Genomic DNA, 24718 nt, shown 5'->3' on the forward strand with positions numbered 1-24718 from the left:
CTGCCCACTGCGCCAATCGGCCGTCGAGTCGGTTTTAAGGTTGACTTATACGCGGATGTATACGTGAGGGACCGCTATAAGTCAAAGTAAAAGTCAAAAATATCTTTATTTAGGTAGGTCCATAAGTGATACTTTTGATGCGAACATTACACGGTAGTGAGATGATGGCGATCACCTCGTAGGGTTTAGTTTTAAGTTTACGTAAACTTAAAACTAAACCCTACGAGGGGACGTCTTGGTCTAAGAAGAAGCCCACAACAAACTTAGCCGGGTTTTCTTTTTTAAACCATGTCACATTGTCATAAAAAATATTAGAAGAGCAACCTAGTTGGGGCAATAATTAACACCCAAGCTTTTTTATCGATTACGTAGTCCTTTATACTATAATAGGACTTTTCTATAAGCTTACGACACCCGCGGGAATAGGATGGGTGTGGACAACTGTATTCTGATCCAAAACCACTCCGCTAAAAATACTGGTATTGGTACGATGTAAAAATATAGAACTACCAACGCCATCTATGTTACTTTCCCGTAAACGAGTTTTTTTTCAACTGTAATTTTATTGTTACATTAATATATTCTTTATCACACCAAAGAATAACATTCACATATAACGAATTAAAGGGATATCCCATAGGAGCTCGACCTCACTTTCAGGGCGAGTTCGAATCCCATCACGCACCTCTAACTTTTAAAAGTTATGAGCGTTTAAAGTAACATCGTGAGGAAACCTGCATGCCTGAAATTTCTCAATAATGTTCACATAGGTGTGTGGAGTCCAGTCTACCAATCGGCCCTGGGCCAGCGTGATGGACTACGGCCTTAACCCCTTCTTATTGTGGGAGGAGACCTGTCCCTTTAGTGGGCCGGTAATGGGTTATATTATGATGATGATAACGGCATAAGTCGTCTGTGGACTAGTAGATAAGTTGAGGATTTAACATACTTTACATATATATTATGATTAAGTATTTATTGTTCCTTGTGTTGATATTTTAAATTTGTTCTGTAATTTTTTGATTGATGTGTAATACAAGTGTATTCATTCATTCATTCAAGAAAGGAAAGTCAAGAATGATAGAGTTATGCGCGTTTTTTCGCGACAAATCTCACCTGTTTTAATTTTGAAGCAAAACAATCCTGGGAAACTTGGCCAGCATGGTAGATGAAGCTCTAAACTCTTCTCATTCGGAGAAGAGTATACTGAGACCAGTGCGCTGTAAGTGACCCAGTAAGGTTACTATGATGACGAATATTCAATACTTTCCTCTCTCATTCATGTTGCAGTCAATTAGGAAAGCAACCAAGCTTAAAAGTCCCAGCGCAAAAAATTGTAAAGCGCATGAATCAACGTGCCAATGTCAATAATAAAGGACGCCGCTGAAAGATGACGCTAAAACTAAATTATTAGTCAGCGACCGTTTAACCGCTTTGTGGCTATTGAATTTTCCGCGCTATGCATCTCTGTCACCGCATCGCCTTTGACTGCGCTTTGCATATTTTATAACAGAGTGACGTTTCGGGAGCGGCCGGTGAGGAGACTTTGTCCTTTACTGTCCTTTACACCTTTAAACCGTATTTCTTTCTAAATCTGGTTAAAGTTGATCTGGAAAATCTTGATCGATAAATATGTAACTGAAAATATAAAATATGGTTTTTTTTATTCATCCAAATTTTGGGATAGAATAAAGAATACTGTTTAACCATACTAAATTATGGTTTTGTTTAATTTCGTTGTGTAAAGAAATTGCATCCTAAAATAATATTAAAACAGACATGTATAAATGCTGTTTTCCAATCAATTGTTAGCTACTAGTTTTCAATTAAATTTACAAAGGTATAGTAAAAGATGACATGGCGAACTGGAAATTCCTGTGCAAAAACAAACTCTAGAGTAGAAACCAATTAGGAGTATGGGTTTAAATTAATCTTCCATACTCCCTAATACGTTAACCCGCTACCATCTTAGACTTCATGCATCATCACTTATTATCATTTGGATTGCAGTCAAGGGCTAACTTGTAGTAGAATAAAAATAAAATAACAAGTGTGCCTTTGCACAGGGATTTAGGGTTAAGATTTTGTCATTACCAGTGTTTGTAAAATCTACAAAACTCTAGCAAGGTCCTATCAAGCAATCCACCGGTCATTCTTTAAATAATAATTCTAATTAGGCTGTTTATTGCGTTTTTTTTTACAAATCTCGAAGGAACTGTTTTTTTTCTGGAATATAAAGCCTGTTACCCTCCGTCCTTTCTATATTCCAAAAATCAAGTTGGTTGGATGCTTGGTTAAGGCGTGATGGAAGGACAGACAAACAAAAAAACACACTCTCACATTTGTAATACTACCTAGTTAGGATATAGTTCTTAACGCCATAGTCGCCAAATGTCTGTTTCTAAAGTCTTAAGTAAGGGATTTTGTGATAACAACCTTGTCACTGGCATTAATCTGTTAATCGAGGTACTCGACACCGTAACTAATCAGGCAAAAAGTTACGTCAGGGGCTCTGTTTACGCCTAACTGACCGCATCGAAAATCTCACCCCGCATAATCCTTTCATCAAAAACACCGCGGCTGGTGTGCGGCGGCGTTCTGGTAATTTTTCCCGCGCGCGAGCGAGACGCCACATGTAACAAACGGGGTGTCAAACGGCGGTGGGGATAAGACGGCAAAGCTCCCGCAAAGTACACAAAATGCAAAAATGGCGCGGCGACGAGTGACAACGTGTCAGAGAGGGGGGGCGCGTCAGAAACAAGCTCAGTTCAACGCCAACCATCGTGGGTGTTGCACGTGTGTTACCCCGCGCCCGTGTCTGTGACTTGTGAGTGATGTGCTGACAGGCTGGATCGTGAAGTGTTGTGTGACTAAAAGTTTTTAAGCTGGAGAAGGATACACTGTTGTGGAGCAATATGCTCACGTCCAGCAATCAGTATCTGCGACCGGATTACCTGTCGCCTTTACCTACCACGGTAAGTTTTTACTACATCGTCTTCTTAAACTTATTATCTACCACTCTTCAAACAAATTTTATTTAAAAAACATCTGATATAAGTGAGGTTAGTAAAACCCATTAAAATAATAAAGTATAATTTTAAAACAACTAGGTATTATGTGCAATCACTTTATCTAAAAATCGAAAACTTTTTAAAGATACATTTTTAACAACATAAAAATCTTTTTAAAACTTGTTTCATTGAAAACCTTTTCTAATTTAATCAAGCATTTTATTATGAAAACAAAACGCAAGCGACAGCTTGCGAACACTTAAATCAATAGATTTAAATGAGTATGAACAGAAAATCAAAACTAGATCAAATGAGTAAAAATACCTAAAAATAAACAAAATAAGAAACTAAAGAAAACAAAAGAATAACTAAGAAAACTTTTTTTTTTCTTAGTTATTTGTAGTCCACTTTATCATATCAATTATTTACACTTCGTATATTAATAAGGCAGCAAATTGTTATAACCGCTTAAAGTAAGAACTGGAAGTGGTCCAAGGAATTAATAAATGTGTAATTCAAAATCGAAAAACATGGCTATAAAACACGCAATGCTCCGAGTGAGACATTCAATTTAAAATGATGGATTGTAAACGAACCGTTCCTTTTGAAATAATAAATTACGTTGACGGCAATAAAAATTGGTAATATATATCTTACTCCCACGTATGTATTTTATTTTATATCAGCGATTCGTAAAAATATGAAATTAAACAAATAAAAAAACTTCCGTACACCATTTACGAATACTTCTTGCTCTTAGACTTTTAAATTAAGTTTTTCAGTTTTTAATAATAATATTTAGGTTTACCAATTCAACTTTATTTATCATTATTTTTTTTGTTAAAAACTGAGCGTTTCCTTTTAAAAGTGTAGGCACATATTTTATAGATGCTCCGAAAGTATTTCTTTAATATGAAGTCATTATTTATTCTTGCATTACGCTACAAAACCATTAGCTCAAACGCATAAATAAATATATATTAAGGTTTCATTTAAAAAGATAGTGATATATAATATTATCTTTTTATATATCATAAATAATAATTATATAAAATATAAATTAAGCAGACAAATATAGTACAAATATGGTATTATTGATGAGGCGAAAGGTAAATTAATATACTTTGCCATTTTCTATATATTATTCAATCAACTAAATTTATCACTTTATTTACTTACTGATGCAGTTATGTTATTAACTTAATATCAGTTTAATTTTAATTTGTACTTTCAAATAATCATAAGAATGAGACTCTTTCCCAAACTATCGACTTTGACTTTGACTTGCAGTAGTACCTAGTGAAATAACTATAATTCACACAAATGTATAAATTCTTTTGGTAGTTAATGTTCTTTAAAAAGAAACTTACCAAATAATACCACAGTGATAGTAATAAATTAGTAAATATTATATTTAAGATGATCAAATTTTTATTTAAAAAATGATTGATTTTGTTTTTTAACTTAAAATTTCAACACTCCTAATTTAAATCTATAGTAGAATAAATGTATATTTTCATAAAATCATATCTATTCAACAATTATATGTCACATTGTTTCCGTTATTGAAAGGCAGTTTTGATATTAATATTCATTCGATGACTTAATTCTGAACCGGCGATGATTCCTAACGTGGAAGAAGCTTATGAGAAATTCAGTTCAATGTTCAATGTTCAATATTGTAATCAGCGAATACAATGAATAGTTCAGCAAATTGATTAAGTTACTAGGTCTTTGTCAATACTAGGTCTTATACGATTCATATAGGAATATTACGAAAGTTAACGGGCCCACACAAAGTGCGAAGTAGAGTTGACATGCTCATAACATAAAACAAAATCCTCCCCCGAATGCTCGTTCAAACTAACGCCGCGCCGTGATAATAGACGTGACAGCGCGGCAAGTACAGGCGCGCCGCAAATTCAGCGGCACAAATTGGCCTTTTCACTGCGAGATTACATCATGCGGGAACCGAGTGAAATGTCAAGCGGGGCCGAGGGCTGCCAGACGCGCGGATAATGGCGCGTCGGCTGCGTGATTGCACTCCCACCCGCCCCTCGCCCCCGGCACCCTCGCTCCCTTTGTGCCGTCACTCGCAACCGACGTTTCATTTCATAAACCTCTTTGTTGCAGCTCGACGCGAAGAAAAGCCCCCTGGCACTCCTGGCGCAGACCTGCAGCGCGATCGGCGCCGACACGCCTAACCCGAAACTCATCTCCGCCGCGGAGAAGGCCAGCAAGAAATACGACGATAAACCTATTCATATGGACAACAAACCGAGCTTTAAGCCTTACGAGTCGTGCCTGACGAGAGAAAAGACTAGAACGCCTGAAGATAGAGCTTCGTCCGTGAATGCGCACTCCAAAACACCTTCGTCGAAAGGAAGTGCTTCGACGACACCGGTCCAGGCGCGATGTAATAGCAACCAAAGTTCATCTTCTCAGAGGACACCCCCACCGACGCAACGTAAATCACCGTCGGAAAAATCGGACGAAAGATCCAGCCCTCTACACTCACCCGCTCAAGCCAAATCGTCAGATTCTTCTAGTTCAGCGTCCAAGTTACCATACCCACCAAGTTCATTATCATCATCTATAGATACCAAAGAATCGTCCAGTTATAAGCATAACGTACCTGTTTCTTCGTCAGCATTTCTCGGAGGGTTGCCTCCTACTGGATTTCCGCTACCTATGGATTTAATGACAAGCAGTCTTATGGCAGCGCAACATCATGCGTTGAAAAACGGACTTAATCCGTATCTTGCGTACGCAAGAATGAAAGCTCCGGGAAGTGATTTAGGTATCTGTAGAGACCCTTACTGCACTGGATGCTCTTTAAGTTCGCACTTGCTCAAATCAGCAGTGTGCCCTGCTGGCTGTTCTCAGTGTGACCACGCAAAGACGCCTTTTCATTTACCGGCTGGTCACCCTGCTGCGGCTGCGTACGCCCACGCTCAACTGGCTGCTTTGGCCGCCGCATCACAACTGCCTTTTGTATGCAGTTGGATGGCTGGTGACTCTGCTTATTGCGGGAAGAGATTCGGAACATCGGAGGAATTACTACAGCATTTAAGATCGCATACTGCAAGTGGTGAATCGAGTCCTAGCTTATCAATGTTGAGTGCAACTCATCCGCTCCTTCAGAGGACGTATCCTACTCCACCACTGTCGCCATTGACGCCTCGTTTCCATCCATACAGCAAGCCTTCTCACATGATGTCATCACCTCCTTTGCCATTCCACCTAGCACCTCACCCATCGCTAGCGGCGTACTTCCCTTCGTATCCGTTGTTCGGACCGCGGCCCCTGCACCCTTGAGGACCGTCGGCGCTCCACGCTCACAAGAAAGGGGGCGCCGACCACTAACGCCCATGCAACAGGACATTCGGAACTGAAGAAAGTGTAAATATAAGTTAGTGTTCTTCATGTTTCTAGTCGGCTCATATCAACGACGGACTTGAACCCCAGCGGGGTGCGACAGCTGTGATCTCTAACTTGTAATATTCGTAGCGTTATTTGCACCGCATCGGGAATGCTATCGCTTCGTCCCGCGACTGCGGCTTTTATTTTCTAGTTAGATTAACTGAATTTTTATGTACCAAATCTATAGTAATTTAATTTAATTAGTTTTCTAACTTAAGTTGTTGCAATTAATTAGTGAGGATTGTTAATTGTGTTTGTATTTTTTTTTTATTAATCGACTGTATATTTTTAATATTCACTCTGCAAAATATTAAACATATCTTTGAAGTAATGGTATCCGCTAAAAATTGCCTTGAATTTAAATTGAGTATAATAATTCATATACTCGTATTTACTAAAGTGATAAAATCTTGATTGTTCAAACTCATTTTGAATTCAGAATTTTAACATAAAAGCTTCAGCAAAGTAGCACTGGTCTGCTGGAAATGTTAATAAGATAAAAGTATCATCGTTAAATGTAAATTTTAAACAGAAAATTGGATTAAATTGAGTGTAGTAGAATATAAATCACTGTAATAGCTGCAATGAGTACCTATCTGTTAACAAAAAAATGTTGTTATAAAGTGCATAAAAATGAAAAAATATACGTAAATATTTAATTTCAACTGTCGTTTCACTTGCGTTCCGAGCATACTTCCTCGCGGCCAACTCTGGCTGTTTTTTTTTATTGCAGATACTTCCACTTACGGTAGATAAAATATATATTCTTAATGTTCCATAAAATATTTTTCCATAATTCAATTAAGAAACATTTATAAGCGCTCTTGTATAACGAACATTTCTAAATAAAACGTGAGAATTTACATTTCTTATTTACAACATAGTTATAGCAACAGCTTGTTAAAACATTTATATGTGTTACTGAAAATAATATTTCCTAAAGCATATTTTAGTACACTACAATTACAATATATTAGTTAGTTATAATAATTAGTTTGTTTTAAGACAAATTTTTGTCGCTTTTTGAGTTCTACACACTGTGGCTGTTTTTTTTAACAAGTTTTCTGCTTTCTGTAATAGAATTACGCGATAAATATATCTAACCTTATATATGACAACTGAATAGTTTTGTTTACAGAAACTACTACATTCGTTGATCATTATTTAACCAATGCAGTTTTATATAAAATTTAGCAAAAAAAAATAGCTTCTGTTTCAATTAATGGTTATGTTTTGTGTGTTAAAAGTATTGACTATAACTTATAATATTTTGCGTCCTCACCTAAAATAGGATTATCTGTCAATTTGATGAACTTCTATTAATTCTCAATTACAAACTAAGGTTATGTGCTACAAAATGGCTTTTAATTCGTAGGTAAGAAATTACTTTTCCCGGACACATTGACGAATAGCAATATTATAAGTGGTCGAAGATTTCGGAATTAAATTTCTATATCTTTTCGCTAGCCCCTTAAACATAAAAGGCCACAGTTATTAGTATTATGTCTATTTCAAGAATTAATAATATAAAAAACAAAGAAAAAACCAAAGAAAAAATTAAAATGAACGTAAAGCTGAAGATAACAAAACCAGCCAAAGTTCGTAGAAAGATTCAAATTTTACAAGTATGTCGAACAATGTCAACTTTCAGAATTGCTCCGGTATTAGAATTGCCTTTGTGTTGTTTTCTTTAACAACTTCGAGCCGGTGTATGTTGTTGAAACTCTTCAAAGAATATTGTATTGCAGTTTTATGTTGCACAGCAAACATGGTCTGAAGTGTTACGTTATATAGAAGGAAAAATTATGAAAAATGGATTTGTTTTATTCAAAAACTTGTTATTGTGTATCATAGGTCTCCTCTCAATAATAATCACTTATTATTCAAATAAAATATAGGTAGAGAAAGGCAAAATTACTCTAATTCGAAAGGTCGGTTTAAGAAATAACTTTATACAAAACTTTCTAAGTCGTAGATATATATTTTTTTCACTTATTTGATAATTATAAATTTTGTTACCTTAAACAATCAAAGCTTGTTCAAAAGTGAATAAGCCTCAATAAACTTAGCTCAAAAAGCAATCAAAACAAAAGTAGCACTAAACAAAATATACTACGTAGATGACCTAAAATAACTTCTGTTATTTTTGGTGTTTTATACTGTTGATTTAGGTGGAATATAGAAGACCGATAACTTAAATTCAAAAGATGCACTATATACACCGAATAACTGAGGTGTCCCTCGGTTACTTATCAGAACTTGCTGGTTAAGTGGGAGTCGATTTCCGACATTATGTATGATTTGGAATATGTACAATAATTTCTATATTGTCTCAGGACTGGTTAGTTAGGAAACTCCAGATTATTCTGTTTACAAACATACTATTCTGTTAGCAAACTTGGATTTGGCCAGCATTTAAGGATCTATACGGTCATGGTGCTGCAATATCTGAAGGATCTGCGAAGTTGTTCTACTAAGTCTGCTGTTTCGATTTTCAAAATTCTTCGGAAATGTATTAGGTAGACGTCCTAGAGTCTTTAGACCCTACGCAATAATCCACTAACGCCCCTACGCCAATATCACGAGCGAAGAGGAGAGCATGTGTAATAGAAATTACGTTAGAGGCTCCAAGTATAAGTATAGGATTTCAAAAATTGGTGTTAGAGTGAAAACGCTTTGGCACATGTACATGTTCAAAGGACGCTTGATAGGAATACACTGCTATACAGGTTATCACGCTTCCATAGACTACATCATCAGATGAGGTTTGACCTCAAGCTCAAGCGGGAACTTTTCATTGAATAATCCGTTTTGCATTTATGACAATGTTCTTAGGTTTTTGAAATGAAAAATATGCTATGCAAGCGTGAATCAAAAATCAATACTTTAGAACCAAATTTCATCAAAGTCTTCTATTAATAGTAGTATACAGGTAGAAACGGTATTGCAATTAAAAATCTATGCTATAAAAACCTTGCATTTTTGGGTTAAATGGTAGTACTAAATTAAAAATCAATCTAATCCAAAATGTTCAGAAATCAGTTTGAATTTAGTAGTGCTGTCCTTTTAATACTACCTATTTTAGCTAAAGAAAGCACTATTAAAGTCAATCTGCCATCTTTAGATTTTGGATTCGATCGATTATAATTTAAATAAAATAATTAAATAATTTTATTATGACAATGCACACATCGCCATCTAGCGCCAAAAAATCGTAGCTTATGTTATGGGTACAGATAGCTGATGAATATTTTATGAATTTAATACTTATAATATACACATAAACACCCAGACACTAGAAAATCGAACCCACAGCCTTAAACTCAGAAACTAGGCTCACTGCCCACTGCTCAATCGTTCGTCATATTAGTTTAGCATCGGATGCTAGTAACTCTTAAAAACTAAAAAATGTCATCAGTGGGTGCTCTGTTGCCGAGTGAAAGTAGGGCAAACCAACAAACAATTTTGAATTTGTAATATTAGAATACCAATGTAACATGCAATACAAAATCCCAGATATATAAGATCCCACTTCTGCAACTATATTACACAAATATGAAGGCATCAACAAATTGCGCCTCCGACTGTACCAGCTCATAATATTTCAACGCCGGCGAGTGCAGCGCGCAACATGATGTATGGTGACAGACGGACAGATAAATTGCTCATAATTTATTGTATGGAAGCCGCTGCGAGCCTAATTACGAGTGTTGCGAACCTGACTCACACTGCTGAGGAGAGAAATGATTTGTGATTATTGTCTTTAGCTCGAGGCGGTCAAGTCATTACGGGTATCGGTTTAGCTGGGGATTTCAGCTTTTTATTTTTTTACCATAACCACATTTAATTTATAAATTTAACATGCATATAAAAATTTCGGAACTGCATAATTTTAAGATCTTGAACCATTAGGTTAAACACTTTGGCCTGAACCGGGAATCTTACCTAAGACATCTTGATTTGTAGTCAAACATGCTAACTACTAAACCAACGAGCGGTATATAGCAATTTGTTGATATGTATGTCTGGTAAATAACGCTATTAATAGTTAGATTATATACATATATATAGTTATATAATACCATATTTTAGAAATATGCCAAAGAATATTTAAGTTTGTTCGCTCAAATAGTGCGCACGATTGGTTAAGAAACAACGTGGCCACTGCCTCGCATCGAAAAAACAGCGTCGGCTACTTCAAGGACTCCGCACTTGCTGTACACCCGCACCCGTGTAGATACATAAATGTATCTCGCTGAACTGCTAAACTTTTATAATAAAGAATCAAAATGAGTAGATACCTAAGTAGTAATTTCCATTGTTTTGGTATTACAAATGTAAAAAAAAGGTTCCATAATAGCCTTTACTTACTTTGTACTGCAAGCGCAAACAGGCTGTGAGTTGATGGCAGATCAGACTACACTTGTCACACTCTCTCCCGCGCGTGTCGTGTGAGGCGACTAAGGAGATATCGGAGAACGCCCGGCAGCGTCTTCTGTGCTACGACTACTAATATCTACTGCGATCACCAACGCGTCTGCCAAGATTGGTGATTAGGTGAATACCCTCTCGTTAGAAGAGGTTTTTAGTTTAGCAGTGGACAAGCGTGAACCTAGCTCATGTTTAATTAATCAACTTAATATAATTATTAAAATTAACACTGTCTGCTTTAGTTTAAATAACTTATGATTGATGTGGTAATGATATCTGTAAATGAAGTAAACAAATACAGTGTGTTGACAGGATAGTCTTTCAATACCATTATTTAAAATTTGAAAAGAAACCCCGATTCTCAATATCGTGTAAATAGTTCTACAAGACACGCCGTTTCATTTGATACCCATTTTGAGGAAATTGTGAAAAAATATGTAAACTGCCATTTTGTGGCGGCTGCCATCTTGGAGCGATTTTCATCGTACATATCTAAGAACACTCCTGACTAAATCACCTTTTAAAAAAAATACGAAATACGAAATCAAAATCGGTTCTTTATAATATGAATATGTAGCTTAATTTGCTATATTTACTTAACAATTATTCACTGTAAAGTCAACATCTTCTGAGGATGCTCCGGTTTCGGAGCGAAACGTGCGTAGCGGGTACATTGCCGAAGTTCTGTTTGATGTGGAGTATAAGGATGGAAGAAATTATAAATTACACCACATACAGATTCTCCTGCTTTTCGCGGAGAATACAAATTAAGCAAAATTTTCATAATATATCATGGATTTCCGCAAAGAAAATCCATTCGTGCGCTACAATGCCACAGACAGACACACACAGAGAAACGTCAAACTTATAACAACCCGTCATTTTTGAGATACGGAACTAAAACCAGCTGGTTTTATAGGTGTCAGTGACGTCACCGTTTTAATGTAACGTAATAATTTACTCAGATAATTATGCGGCACTGGAGTTGTAGTGACATTGATTGCTTTGTTTACAAACTCATTCATACAAACATTGTATGTGTAGTTTGTATGACTCAATGGCGCTATAACAGTGTGATATGGGTCAATAATATGTTCAATAATAGATGCCCGTCTGTCGTTATCTAACCTTAGTTCTAAACAGTGTTTGGCGACAGTCTGGAAGATCAGGGGTTTAATCCCACGTTTATTGATATACAATTTTAAACAAAAAAGTGTTTTCTGGTTAAAGAGCTCTCAAGAAGAGGTTTCAAAGTAGAATTTCTCACTGAGTTAGATATCAATGTAATTCAGTAAAAGAGCCTCGATTGCTTTTGCGACAAGACCGCCTTTGCACGCCCCATTGTCTATTCTAAGTTTCTTCTGTGTGTGTGTTTAATTTGTATAAAATATGTGTGTGCAATAAAGTTTACAAACAAACAAAGTACTTGGGTACCCTTATACCAGCAATACATTTTTATGTATATGTTCTTAAGTATTTATGTATATAATATGATATATGAAATAGCAATAGTGGATAGTGCGGATGTTTAGTTCCATTTCGAGCTACATTCATTTGTACACCTGATATTAACTAATTTGAGTAAAGCCAGAAGGAAAAAACATAGTATCTTAGCATTAATTGTAGGTATACTTAGATCAGCGTCCTTCCTACGTCGGAAGCTACTAGCCGAAATCTAGTCTGGCATTCATAGCTTTGTTTTAAAAATCTCTCCTAATTAACATTCAAAACCGTAACGTTTATAACATTCTAATGAATTCAAACAGTCACTTAACACTTCCCATTTGCAAAGGATATGGACGATAAATTTTTGGTGGAATAGTTATTTTTGAATGTTGTGGAAACATTTATATTTAGATGGTAATAATTTATAACTTTCCTAAACATTTAGATAAGATCAGTTTACAGCAGTAATATGCCTAAAAAATATATTATTTAATTTTATAATATCTCTTTAAACATATATGTACTTACTTACTCTTACAAAAGATATTAATATATGAAGACAATCTTTTTATTCCACTTTTGTATTAGGTAATCAAAAATGAATAGAAAGTCGGGGATATTTTAAATTTTTAATTGAATTTTAACTTATTTATTTAGGTATAGGCTTTTATTCTTCACATATTGATTAAATTCTTATGTACGAAAATAAATAAACTAAACTAAATTTACATGACATCTATAATGGCACGTCGTGTTATTCGCGAAAATGGAAAGTCCTTCTTCTACAATTGTCAATTCAGTTTAGTTAAGATTGGCACAAGTTAAATTCAGTTTGTTAACCGAGATTCAAGCGTTGAGTTACTTATTAGCGAGAATGCTCATGTTTGTAGGTACTACTACTTTGTGAAATGAAAACGTAAAATCGATTAGATACTACGGTTTCTCTAAGATTTCTAAACCAATTATATACAATTAGGTACCTACCTAGGTAATTATTTTACTGATAGACTCGAATTTGTTTTATTCCATTTCGTTTTAAAGAAGGTCCAATTTTAGACACTATGGAACAGTTTCTACATACTTACCTAAGAATACAAATTAGTTTCGAAAACAGCAACAGAAAATAAAATCATCGGTATTCTAAAAATATTTTTACAGTGTGTTCAACGAATTTTCCCAAAGCAACAGTTTTTTTACGAATAAAACCACACGTTTAACTAGTATATCAAAATTTAAGCCGGAGCCACATCCTGACTACCGACGCAGCTTCTTGATACTTGAGAGCCGGCACATCAAAGGCGACGCCGCTTTGATGTGCCGCACGCATCGAGCAACACGAAGGGAGCTGACACCGCACTCTCGCCTGATACAAAAAGGTTTAGTTTATTTTGCGGGGCGACTATGGAATTCAACTGATTCATTCGCAAATATACAAATTTTTCTTTAGATCCTTATATTATGATATGCATATATAAAACTATGTTATTTTATCTGTTGAGTCTGTTACAGTTTTTTGGAGTAGATCTATTTATGCATAATCACGCAACAGTTGGAAGTAACAGAGTTGGTACTTCGTATGGTACCTGTTTTGAGACGAAATAGTAAACCATACTGACATCTTAAGAGCTGACAAGTTAATTATTATAATACGTCGAATGGTATTTTAGCAGGAAATGTTACTGCATTAAGGTATTTTTGCTTATTTCACAGCTAAAATTAAGACATAGTCCTAGGTAAATGTCATGAAGTGACTGGGCACTGTATCAAATGAAATAGCTTGAGGACAGAGTCGAAGGAGGATAATACAAAATAATAAAAAATGTGAAATAAATATTATTAAACGATATAAAAACAAGTTAATCGTTGTTTCCGGATTATCAATAACATTATGTTACTGATAAATATTGTGTCAATCAGAGACGAAGAGGTTTTTAGAGCAGCGTCAGCTCTAAAACTATCTCTCCTGTGAGAGAGTAGGTCTGTGCCTAGCTATGGATCCTTAACAAGCTAATGATGCCTTCATTTATTTAATTGACCCAAAGGTCTTGCACTACGGTAAAGAAGTATGATGCGTTACAGCTCTCCTCCCTCGAAGACCTCCTTGATCTTAAGAGTTTTTTTAAAGTGTCTCTTTATATCCATTTTTATTTTATTTATGTGTCACTCGGAGCGGGTCCTGGCGAGATAATCGCTTTTAAAGAGATGTTTTGTCAGAATACACGTGATAAAATTGAAATGAATTGTGCCTATTTTGTATGGTGGTTGATGTGTCACGCTTTAACTTTTAATTCGTCATTCATTCTGACGTTCATGAAATTCTTTATTTTTTTTAATTTACAAGATAATTAAGTCTTGTTGGAATTTATAAAAAACGCCTCAGCCGGCCACATGCCTTTTCCGTCATTGGAGGTAGGAATACATAATTAAAAGTCATTATTACTAGTGCGTTAATTATCAGTTATTAGTACAGATAATAAACGGGACCGAATGGATTATTTCTTTGACCCAAATTATTGATAAAGTTGTCAATAAGATTTTATTCACCGACGCGAAAAAACAGAGTTGTTTGTATAACAATTATAGAGCTGTTGAAACAGAACTTTTCTCAGCTAACTTAACTGTCCTGTGGTCATCGTCATCATCAATATGACACCAATGAACGTCCACTGCTGGACATATGTAATTTGGGAGTATCAAATTCCACGGTTGTGTGCCGCATGCGTGCAGCGGATGATGTCCATCCTGTCCCGCCTTTTGGGGGGTCTACCAACGTTGCGTTAACCAGTGCGAGGTCTTTACCAACCAGGGCCAGGGCGAACGAGGCCAATTAGGGACAACTACTACTTTACCTATAATTACGCATTAATCATAAATGAGAAAAGCATTTCGACGGAGATAATACGTCATAAATCCATTCGTGCCGAATTTAAAGAAATAAGTATAATTACAGTAGCTTCGCAATATATTTCTAGAAACGGACATAAGATCAGAAGTCCTTTGTGGAGATGGGTGTATGCTTTTATAACATGATACCGAAGGTAATACTAGATCTACCTTTTTACCTAAGTAATGTATTAAAACCACAAAACACATTTAATCAATCACAAATCGTGTGGTGAAAACGTACACGATTGATAAACGACTTTAAACGACAAGGCTGCCAGGATAAATACTAAAGATTGTTAAACTGTAAAATATAGTTGAAAAAGACCAATCTGTGTGCTCTTCTTGGTAAAATCTGCATTCCGAACCGATGGTAGAGTCAATACAAACAGACTAACTTGACTTTAAAAAGTTGCTTATAAACCAGGCTTCCTTAAAATGAAAAAATTTTGAATTTGAATTTTGAATTAGAATTAACACGACGGGATAAAAACCACGCGTCGAAACAATAACATCCTCCTATTGGCAGCCAGTTGAAAACGGGGGCTACTTCAAGTGGATGTAATAATATCCGAGGGCCCGTCAGAGTCAATATAATTTGATGCACAGCTACACACGAGGCAGATAAGCATCGCACAGTGGCGCGGAACAGTGATTATAGCCGGCTCTTTGAAGCCGCCACGCGGTGTCGGCGCGACTTAGCCGCCGACTCACTGCATCCTTGCTCTTTTTACAAGAGTCTTGTCAACGACGCTTTTCAATACCCGAGTGAGTTCTCATCAGTTCATATTTGGCTATGAAATGCGGAACGCCTGCGAAAGAAACAGTTTTTCTTATGATACAAAGGACGATCAATGCTTTCTTTCATGCCGCCCGCGCCACGCGGTGTCGGCGCGACTTAGCCGCCGACTCACTGCTTCCTTGCGTCGTCGGCCGATTGGCGCATTGGGCAGCGACCCTGCTTTCTGAGTCCAAGGCCGTGGGCTCAATTCCCACAACTGGAAAATGTTTATGTGTTGAACACAAATTTCCAGTTAACAGTTTTTCAGTGTTTGGGTGTTTCTATGTATATTTTAAGTATTTATGTACGATTTTCATAAAAATATTCATCAGCTATCTTAGTACCCATAACGATGTGTTTATTGTGGTAGTATATTTATTTATTTATTTATATATTTATCTTATTACAAAAGTCTTGTCAACATCGCTTTTCAATACCCGAGTGAGTTCTCATCAGTTCATATTTTGCTATGAAATGCGGCACGCCTGCGAAAGAAACAGTTTTCTTATGATACAAAGGACGACCAACGCTTTCTTTCAGGCCGCCCGCGACACGCGGTGTCTGCGCGACTTAGCTGCCGACTCACTGCTTCCTTGCTCTTTTTACAAGAGTCTTGTCAACGACGCTTTTCAATTCCCGAGTGAGTTCTCATCAGTTTATATTTGGTTTTGAAATGCGGCGGTGGACTTTGCGAACATGCGTATTTTAATAACTTAAACTATAAAGCTCTTTGAAGTCGCCATGCGTCGTCGGCGCAACTTATTACTGACCAACTTACTACTTCCTCGCTCTTTTGTAGAGCCTTGTCAACGATGTTTTGAACGCTTTTCGGTACCTTAGTGACTATTTCTCATCAGTTCAAATTCGATCATCAAATATGGCACCCCTGCGAAAAGAACCAACACAGCCAACCAAGCTTATCAAGCAGTTATGCTCTGGAACAATCTGCCTGCTGAAATCCGTGGAAGTAGTTCCCTTCCGATATTTAAGAGTCGTCTGAAGGACTACTACCTCTCTTTGAGTGATGAAATTTGAAGTAGATTCTTTATATTCTTTTTTTTTTTTTTAACTTATATATATTATGGTTGTTATATTTTTATATATATTATGTATATTTTCTATTTATATATCATGTAGGTATATTTTATATATTACGTATATTTATTTAAATTATATATGTATTTGTATCTTTACATTTTGGTATTTATGTATATCTATCAACACTCTTGGCACTATCCCGTTCTCTTACTGTAAGTCCTATCTACAAAGGTTGCCTGTAAGAGATTGCTTGCAGCAATAAGGCCGCCTTTGCATGTCTACATTGTGTACTGTATACTCCTTACTGTTTCTTTTCCTGTATGTTATACGTGCAATAAAGTGTTTCTTCTTCTTCTTCTTATCGACTTGTTAGAACTGTTACTGTGCTGTCATGTAAAGTGTAAGTTACACTCCAGGAATGTAAGGATTGAGGAGATGGTAAATTGCACCATACAGATGATCCTGCTTTTCTCGGAGTATAGCTAATTAAGCTTGGTTTTCATGGTTTATTCATCATATTACATTCAAACTTTTAACTAAACTAATTACTGAACAACTCATGCCAAATAGAATGCTGCAAAGAATGCTATCTGCATTTCGGCGCCGAACAGTCAGGCTGATCTTTTACAAAACTGCGTCCTCTGTCACAATATTTACTTATGTAGAGTAAGTGTATATGTATGTTTATGGCTGAGATACCGCTAATGTAAAATTTCATTGATATATCGCCAACCTGCATTGAATCATTGTGGTGAGTCAAAGCTTTGTAGGTCGCTCTCTTTTAAATAAGAGGAGTGCCCTGATTTAAGACAACAATGTTATGTTATCGCAGGTTCTAAAAAATAAGATTTGCAGTCTAGCCAGCTTTTTATTCTATTCAATAACACAAAATTACACAACATTTTGGCAAACAAAAATATTATTTTAACGTTATTGAAGACCAAAATGTATCTTGCGATTTTATCAGTCAAATGTTCCAGACAAAATTTCTCATCAGAACAGCATTCACGCTGACAAGCTTGTTTGTCAGTCTGTCTGTCACAGTGGAGGCCGTCTTCATCTAATGGATTTGGCCTGTGAAATGTTTACATAACATCATCAAGTTTCTTTGAATAAAGCGAAGGACTTTTAAAAATATGTTTTCTTAAAATCACGGCTTCTCGTTCAGTAGTACTATGTTAAGTACCTACTAATCTAAGTTTATGAAAAACTTAGTTGTAACGATAATGGAATACTCGTATAAGTTTGTAATGAGCTTTTTTTATAGAAAAAGACGTACTTGCATGTTATGTTAGTTAGTCTTAAGCCAGGGGAAGGAAAAGGGTGTGATTTCTGAAGGAGTCATTTACCACATTTCCTTAACAAAATTGGCAACCATAACTAATCCGCATGACATCACCTTTACACGTACATGTGTGTGAATAATTCTTTTAATATAATCCATATCATACTGTTGTCGTAGTAATTCGTGACCCCATTTGCTCTTAAAAGTGAGCTCATCTGATGTTATGGTTTTCACCGCGTATGTTTTTTACAAACCTAGGTTTCTTTTTCAAGTATTGATCCGTGGAAAAAGAATATAAAAAATGTTTAATTGTTGTACTTTTTATAAGGTTTTAGAATACTATAACTCTTTCTCGACTATCGATTTAAACTAAAATGCGGCAGAAAATAGAGAATAATTAAAAGATGGCACGTGATAAGGATGATGATGATAACTCTTGTAATTAGTATATTATCTTTCAATAAAGTTGGTTATTAAAGTATATCTCTTGCTTATAGCTAAGTATAGTAAGTTTATTTTACAAAAGTTGTTTTAAAAATCAAACTAATCCTCATAATTCCGAGCTTTTGGCGGAATAGGTTTTTACTCAAGCGTGATAGAAATATTATCAGCATAAATTTATAATGTAGGTTACAGTAATCTACACGAATATCTCATGGCAGGTATGACTATTTTTTTAGAGTTGGTTAAAAAAGTAAACTGTATCTCTTGCTCTTAGTACAGTAACTTTTATTGAAGTTGTTTTAAACAATAATCTATATATATCATGATATTAATAAAGTATCTGTTATTGATGTTGTGTAAAACAGTAAAAGTAATCTCTTGCTATTAGTACAATATCTTATATTGAAGTTGTTTAAAAAAGCAAGCTATATCTCATACTATATGTATAGTATATTTTGTTGCAATTAGTTAAAAAAGTATATATCTTGCTATTAGTAAAGCTCACACTAAAGAAATACGCTTATCACTTGTAAATAAAAAAAGAAAAAAAAGGAAACAAAGCGGTATAAAGTGCCCTATACAGGGTGAAGCATAAAGGAAGTCGGAAGCACATAAACCCCGCTGTTTACGAGCTGCTTGCGCTGATAAGGAGCATCCTTTATAGTCGAGTTCATGATAGCGCGGCGAATCAGAAAGGTAAGGGCTGAGACGTCCTTTCAAGAGTTACTTGGTGACGTTTTGTTTGTTTACACACGCTTTTATTAAAAATCGCGTTTTGTCATCCATTATTTATGCAACTGCTGGTGTCGGAATGAGTTGAAATTAATCACAGCTGCCTTGTTGGTCTAGCGGTAAGCATGCAACGGACAACGAGAGCCTGGGTTCGAATACCGGATTTCATTAATCATCGTCATATCAACCCATTACCGGCCCACTACAAAGCACGGGTCTCCTCCCACAATGGGAAAGGGTTAAGGCCATAGTCCACCACCCTGGCCCAGTACGGATTGGTGGACTCTACACACCTTTGAGCAGACAACATTAACAGAACAGAAGAAAGAAAAGAGGCGAAACTGAAGTTGAGCTCCTACCTAAAACGCTATCGCCGCTTCTTCATCGGGTTTCATTCGTGTTTTTTTTTTGTATATAGATTGGCGCTTGTCTGCAATCATATTAAGTTTGATAGTAAGTGATGATGCAGCCTAAGATAGGCGCGCTTGTCTAGAAGATGCCTATTCACTCTTTATTAGAAGTTACCTAAACTGTAGCTATAGGGGAAGACAGAAGATAGAAGGGCATTCCTTTGCGGTGCGTAAAAGAAAGGACAAAGCAAAGCCGTTGGAACGCATTGTTGGTACTTCACCGACGTGACGGTGCAGATTCTTTCGGTGCCTCGGAGTTCGATGGTAGAAAGGAAATGGTTCAACCAAATCGAATAGCTCCTTTCTCTTAAGAATGTTTGCCTTCACATTAAACTCCAAAAAGTTAATGGTGCGATCGAACTTGATCACGCTAAAGGGAGGCGAAACTCTTATCCATCGCTCGCTATTAAAAAAAACATCCAACAAAATGTCTGACTTTTCGGCTTACCGAACCTCATCGTACGTGTATTTACAGGAATTTCTTGAACAAACTCCATTAGGCGCATTAAATCGTTGATTAAACGCGAATGCCCGTCATTATGAGTAAACGAGCCGTCCGTCCGTCCGTCACGTCGCGAGTGGGAACGTGGAAAGAAACAGATCAGTTCGGATGTTGTTTTAATTCAAATTATTACTGTTTTCGCAATTCAGATAAGCAATGTAGTGTAAACCCATATATTTTCATTTTTATTGAACTTCTAGCTGTGCCTACCCGAGGATATATATAGTAATATTAGCGGTCGCCGGCGACTTCGGCCGCGTTTGAGTCAACTTTTAAAAATAGCCATATGGTGTTGTGGATTTTTAAGAACCCTTAAAAATATACAACTGTATGATACATTACTTAACTAGAGCTCAGTGGGTGGGAGCTCAACTTCACTTTCGGGGAGCCGAGTTCGAATCTCAGCAAGTAACTCTAACTTTTCTAAGTTATGTGCGTTTTATGCAATTAAAATATCACTTGCTTCAGTGAAGGGAAACATAGTGAGGAAACCACCTGAGACTACATAATGTTTTCAAAGGTGATTGGAGTCTACCAATCCGCACTGGGCCTGTACGGTGGACTATGGCATTAACCCCTTCTCATTGTGGGAGGAGGCCCGTGCCCTTTAGTGGGTCGGTAATAGGTTAATATCATGACCGCTCCTATCTTTTTGTAGAATAATGTTATATAGCTTAGCTTAGCTAGCTATAGTCTTATTTTATTATGGTTTTTAACAAATGCCATGAACCTTGATTTTACTGGGATAAAAAGTAGCCTCCCTGCCCTTCCAACTGACTCCATGCCAATCAAGTTGATTGGTTGCTAACTTAGGGCGTAAGGAGAGGACAAACAAATAAACACAGTTTCTCGTTTATAATATTATTCCTTACTAAGTAAGTAACGATAGCCTTACTCGATAAATTGCCTATCCAACACAAAAAGTTTTTTTTCCAATTCGAAATATTTCCATATATTTCGAATTGGAAAATATAGATAGATTAGATTCCAATAGTTCCTGAGATTAGCGCATTTAACCAAAGCTTATAATATAAGTAAAGATTTCAGCTTTATAATGTTCACCATCATCATCATCATTTTAACCAAGTGATGCCCACTGCTGGACATTGGTCTTTAGTCGGGAGTTCCACAATACACGGTCCTGGGCCGCTTGCCTCCAGCGGCTCCCAGCGACTCGCCTGATGTCATCTGTCCACCTCGTTGGGGGCCGAACTACGCTGCGTTTATCGGTGCGTCGTCGCCATTCCAGCACCTTAAAACCCCAACGTCTATCGGTTAATAAATGTAATGTTAGTAAAGATTATCTGTTTTTTAACCGTCTATCAAAAATGTTGAATTTTCTTTTGTTAAACTACAAGTTAGTCCTTCAGCGATCGCCTGGTGGTAAGTGAAGATGCAGTTTAGCACGGTGTCGGGCTAACTTGTTACGTGTGTACAGTGGCGTGCACAGAGGGTATGCACAGGGTATGCAGATGATATAAAATGAAGAAAATCCTGAGTACGACTTATTAATACTTAAAGGTAGGCTTTTTTTAACTCTTACAATGCCTATCCTTAAGTTTTTGATAACTCTTACTGGAGATTTTCTTCATTTTATATCATCTGCATACCCTGTGCATACACTCTATGCACTCCACTGCGTGTGTAACAGTTATATAAAACGCATATCCATAATCCGCACCGTATACGAACGCGTTTTAGCTAAGACGCAAACAGTGTGCGGTGTAAATAAAAATTCGTACCGTAGTCGTTATAATGGACAGGAAAGACAGACAGACAGTTTATTATTTAAAAATGACACGCGCTCGTGTTAAATCAACGTCTCAACCTAATGGAGTCTTGATGAATGAAACCTGCGGGTATTTCTTAAAAATGAGTTGTACAAACAAATATAATAATTTCTGCTAACTAACCAGTCAGTTTTAAACAAGGGTTGTCGCATCGCGTTGTTATAGATTTCATAGACTTATTTCGCTGTTTTTTTTAATTGGAGGTCCCGGGTTCTATCTCCGGCAGGGGCAATTTGGAAATTTATAATTTCTGAATTTTCTCTGGTCTGGCCTGGTGGGCTTAATAATAAATAAATATAAATGTACTACGACAATACACATATCGCCATCTAGCCCCAAAGTAAGCGTAGCTTGTGTTATGGGTACTAAAATGACTGACGAATATGTTTTTAAATAAATACTTAGAATATACATATAAACACCCAGACACTGAAAAACATTCATGCTCATCAACAATCACACAAACATTTTCCAGCTGTGGGAATCAAACCCACAGCCTTGGGCTCAGAAAGTAGGGTGGCTGCAAACTGCGCCAATCGGCCGTTACGACCCTACCGACAATGTCGTGCCGCTAAGCGATATTGCATTCGGTAAGATGTCGCGTCGAACCGCAGTCCAAAATGGTAACGGGTTAGCCCGTTACCATTTTGGACTGCGAAATCACTGACCAATAGGTGAGATTGCAGTGAAGGGCAAACTTGTAGTGGAAAATCCCTATCCCTACTAATATTATAAATGAGAATGTAAGTTTGTTTGTTACGCTTTCACGCAAAAACTACTTAACCGATCCTCATGAAACTTTGTACTCATACTTCTAAAGGTATAAGAATTAATATAGGATGCTTTTTATCCCGAAATTAAGCTCAGTTCTTTTGGGAGAAGGGTAGAAGGTTTTTGACGATTTTTCACCATGACGCCGTCAAATGATAACCGATTTAAATAATTACTTTTTTACTATAGAGGGTATAATATGTATTTTATTTTGCCAGAGCACTGTGTAGATCTGATGAATGTTGTTGGAGATAGAGGACAGAACTCCTCAGCGGACAGCAGCAAACCCCTTATTAAGGCTTAGCGATACTTAGCGAATACTTTTTTTAGAACTAATACTAAATTAAATGCTACATCAAAAAACCAAATCAAACGCAGACGAAGTCGTGGGCAATAGCTAGTTATTCATATATTGCAACTGTAACTTGTCACTATTTTTTTTAATTATTTGAATGGATTGACATTCCATTTTCAAAATCAACTCACTCAACTCTTTTATTAAATAACAGAAAAAAGATAACCGTTTATCCAAAAGAAGATTACTTAAACTGATGGAACAAATGTTACTGTAATGAATAAAATCAAAGTCGTAAAAAAAACCACAGAAATGATTATATACACCTATTAATTTTGAAGTCAACTCAACCTGTATTAGGTTTTACCTAAATAATAATAAATTAACATACTACGACAATACACAAATCGCCATCTAGCCTCAAAGTAAGCGTAGCTTGTGTTATGGGTACTCAGATAACTTATGAATATTTTTATGAATATAATACACATACATACTTATAATATACAGATAAATACCCAGACGCTGAAAAACATTAATGTTTATCAAACACACACATTTTTCCAGTTGTGGGAATCCAACCCACGGCCTTGGACTCAGAAAGCAGGTTCGCTGCCCACTGCACCAGTCGGCCGTCAGAGCAAGACTGAAATGGCAAGAGCAAACTGTGTTTAATAAAATGAGAACCATAAAACAACAGTACTCATTTGTAGTCTTTAACGTTACTTGGCTTGTTCTCTTTTTTTAACTTTAGTTTCCAATTACGTCAAAAAACGCTCGAACGTTCCTACGTCAAGAAAGTTTCGCTTCAAGCTCCCATAAAAAAGCAATAAACATTTAACCGTCAGTCAAAACATAAATTCGTTAACCAAACATATTGTACTTGGTAAGTATACAGTTGAACCGATGGCCAATCGAACGAAAATACCCGTCACAGAACCGCTATCAAAACAAATGGATACACTTCGGAGAGTCGTTACTCCGTGAGTTTAACGCCGGTTAATAAGCTAGGCTCCTAATTGGTGTCATAAACTCTGTATGTAAAACAAACAGCTTGTCCGTCCGCGGCGCAAAGAGTATCACTTCGGAAACAGACGCGACAACACTCGCGACCTTATGACCTATTCAGTGACTTTTCTGGCAGTATACACAAATAGCGAATTAAAACGTGATTCGTATATATTAAAAATATGTACGAATCACGTTCGTCTAGAAGATAGTTTTGACCGCGATCTCATCTGCTGCTAATTATGCCGTTTAAAATAGTGAGTGGCTAAAGGTTGGCAAGGTACATAGCCCAGGGTAACTGTCCTCGGAACGAATCATTAAGGAATTCTACGATCACCTTTCAAAAATGAAAATAGCTTTCATTGGAACAATTGCCAAACTATAAAATAACGCAATTTCTTTTACTTGGATGACATATTTATTTAAAACAAACTATTATAAATTAATTCAAGAGGCGGATAAATTCCT

General features: G+C 36.4%; 1 protein-coding gene across 1 annotated transcript; it reads left to right on the plus strand.

Moving 5' to 3' along the window:
- The first annotated feature begins 2722 nt into the window (after nt 1-2722).
- LOC120626594 (zinc finger protein Elbow) lies at nt 2723-7062 on the plus strand. The gene is made up of 2 exons (XM_039894151.1): nt 2723-2975; nt 5145-7062. The coding sequence occupies exons 1-2, from the start codon at nt 2916-2918 to the stop codon at nt 6327-6329; spliced, it is 1245 nt and encodes a 414-aa protein (XP_039750085.1). The 5' UTR covers nt 2723-2915; the 3' UTR covers nt 6330-7062.
- Nucleotides 7063-24718: the final 17656 nt, after the last annotated feature.

This window comes from Pararge aegeria, chromosome 9 (assembly GCF_905163445.1).
Source record: "Pararge aegeria chromosome 9, ilParAegt1.1, whole genome shotgun sequence".
NCBI lineage: Eukaryota > Metazoa > Arthropoda > Insecta > Lepidoptera > Nymphalidae > Pararge > Pararge aegeria.

Coding starts and splice junctions, on each gene's coding strand:
- LOC120626594 (XM_039894151.1), top strand. CDS start 2,916: ATGCTCACGTCCAGCAATCAGTATCTGCGACCGGATTACCTGTCGCCT. Junction 2,976..5,144: donor TGTCGCCTTTACCTACCACG/GTAAGTTTTTAC, acceptor TCTTTGTTGCAG/CTCGACGCGAAGAAAAGCCC.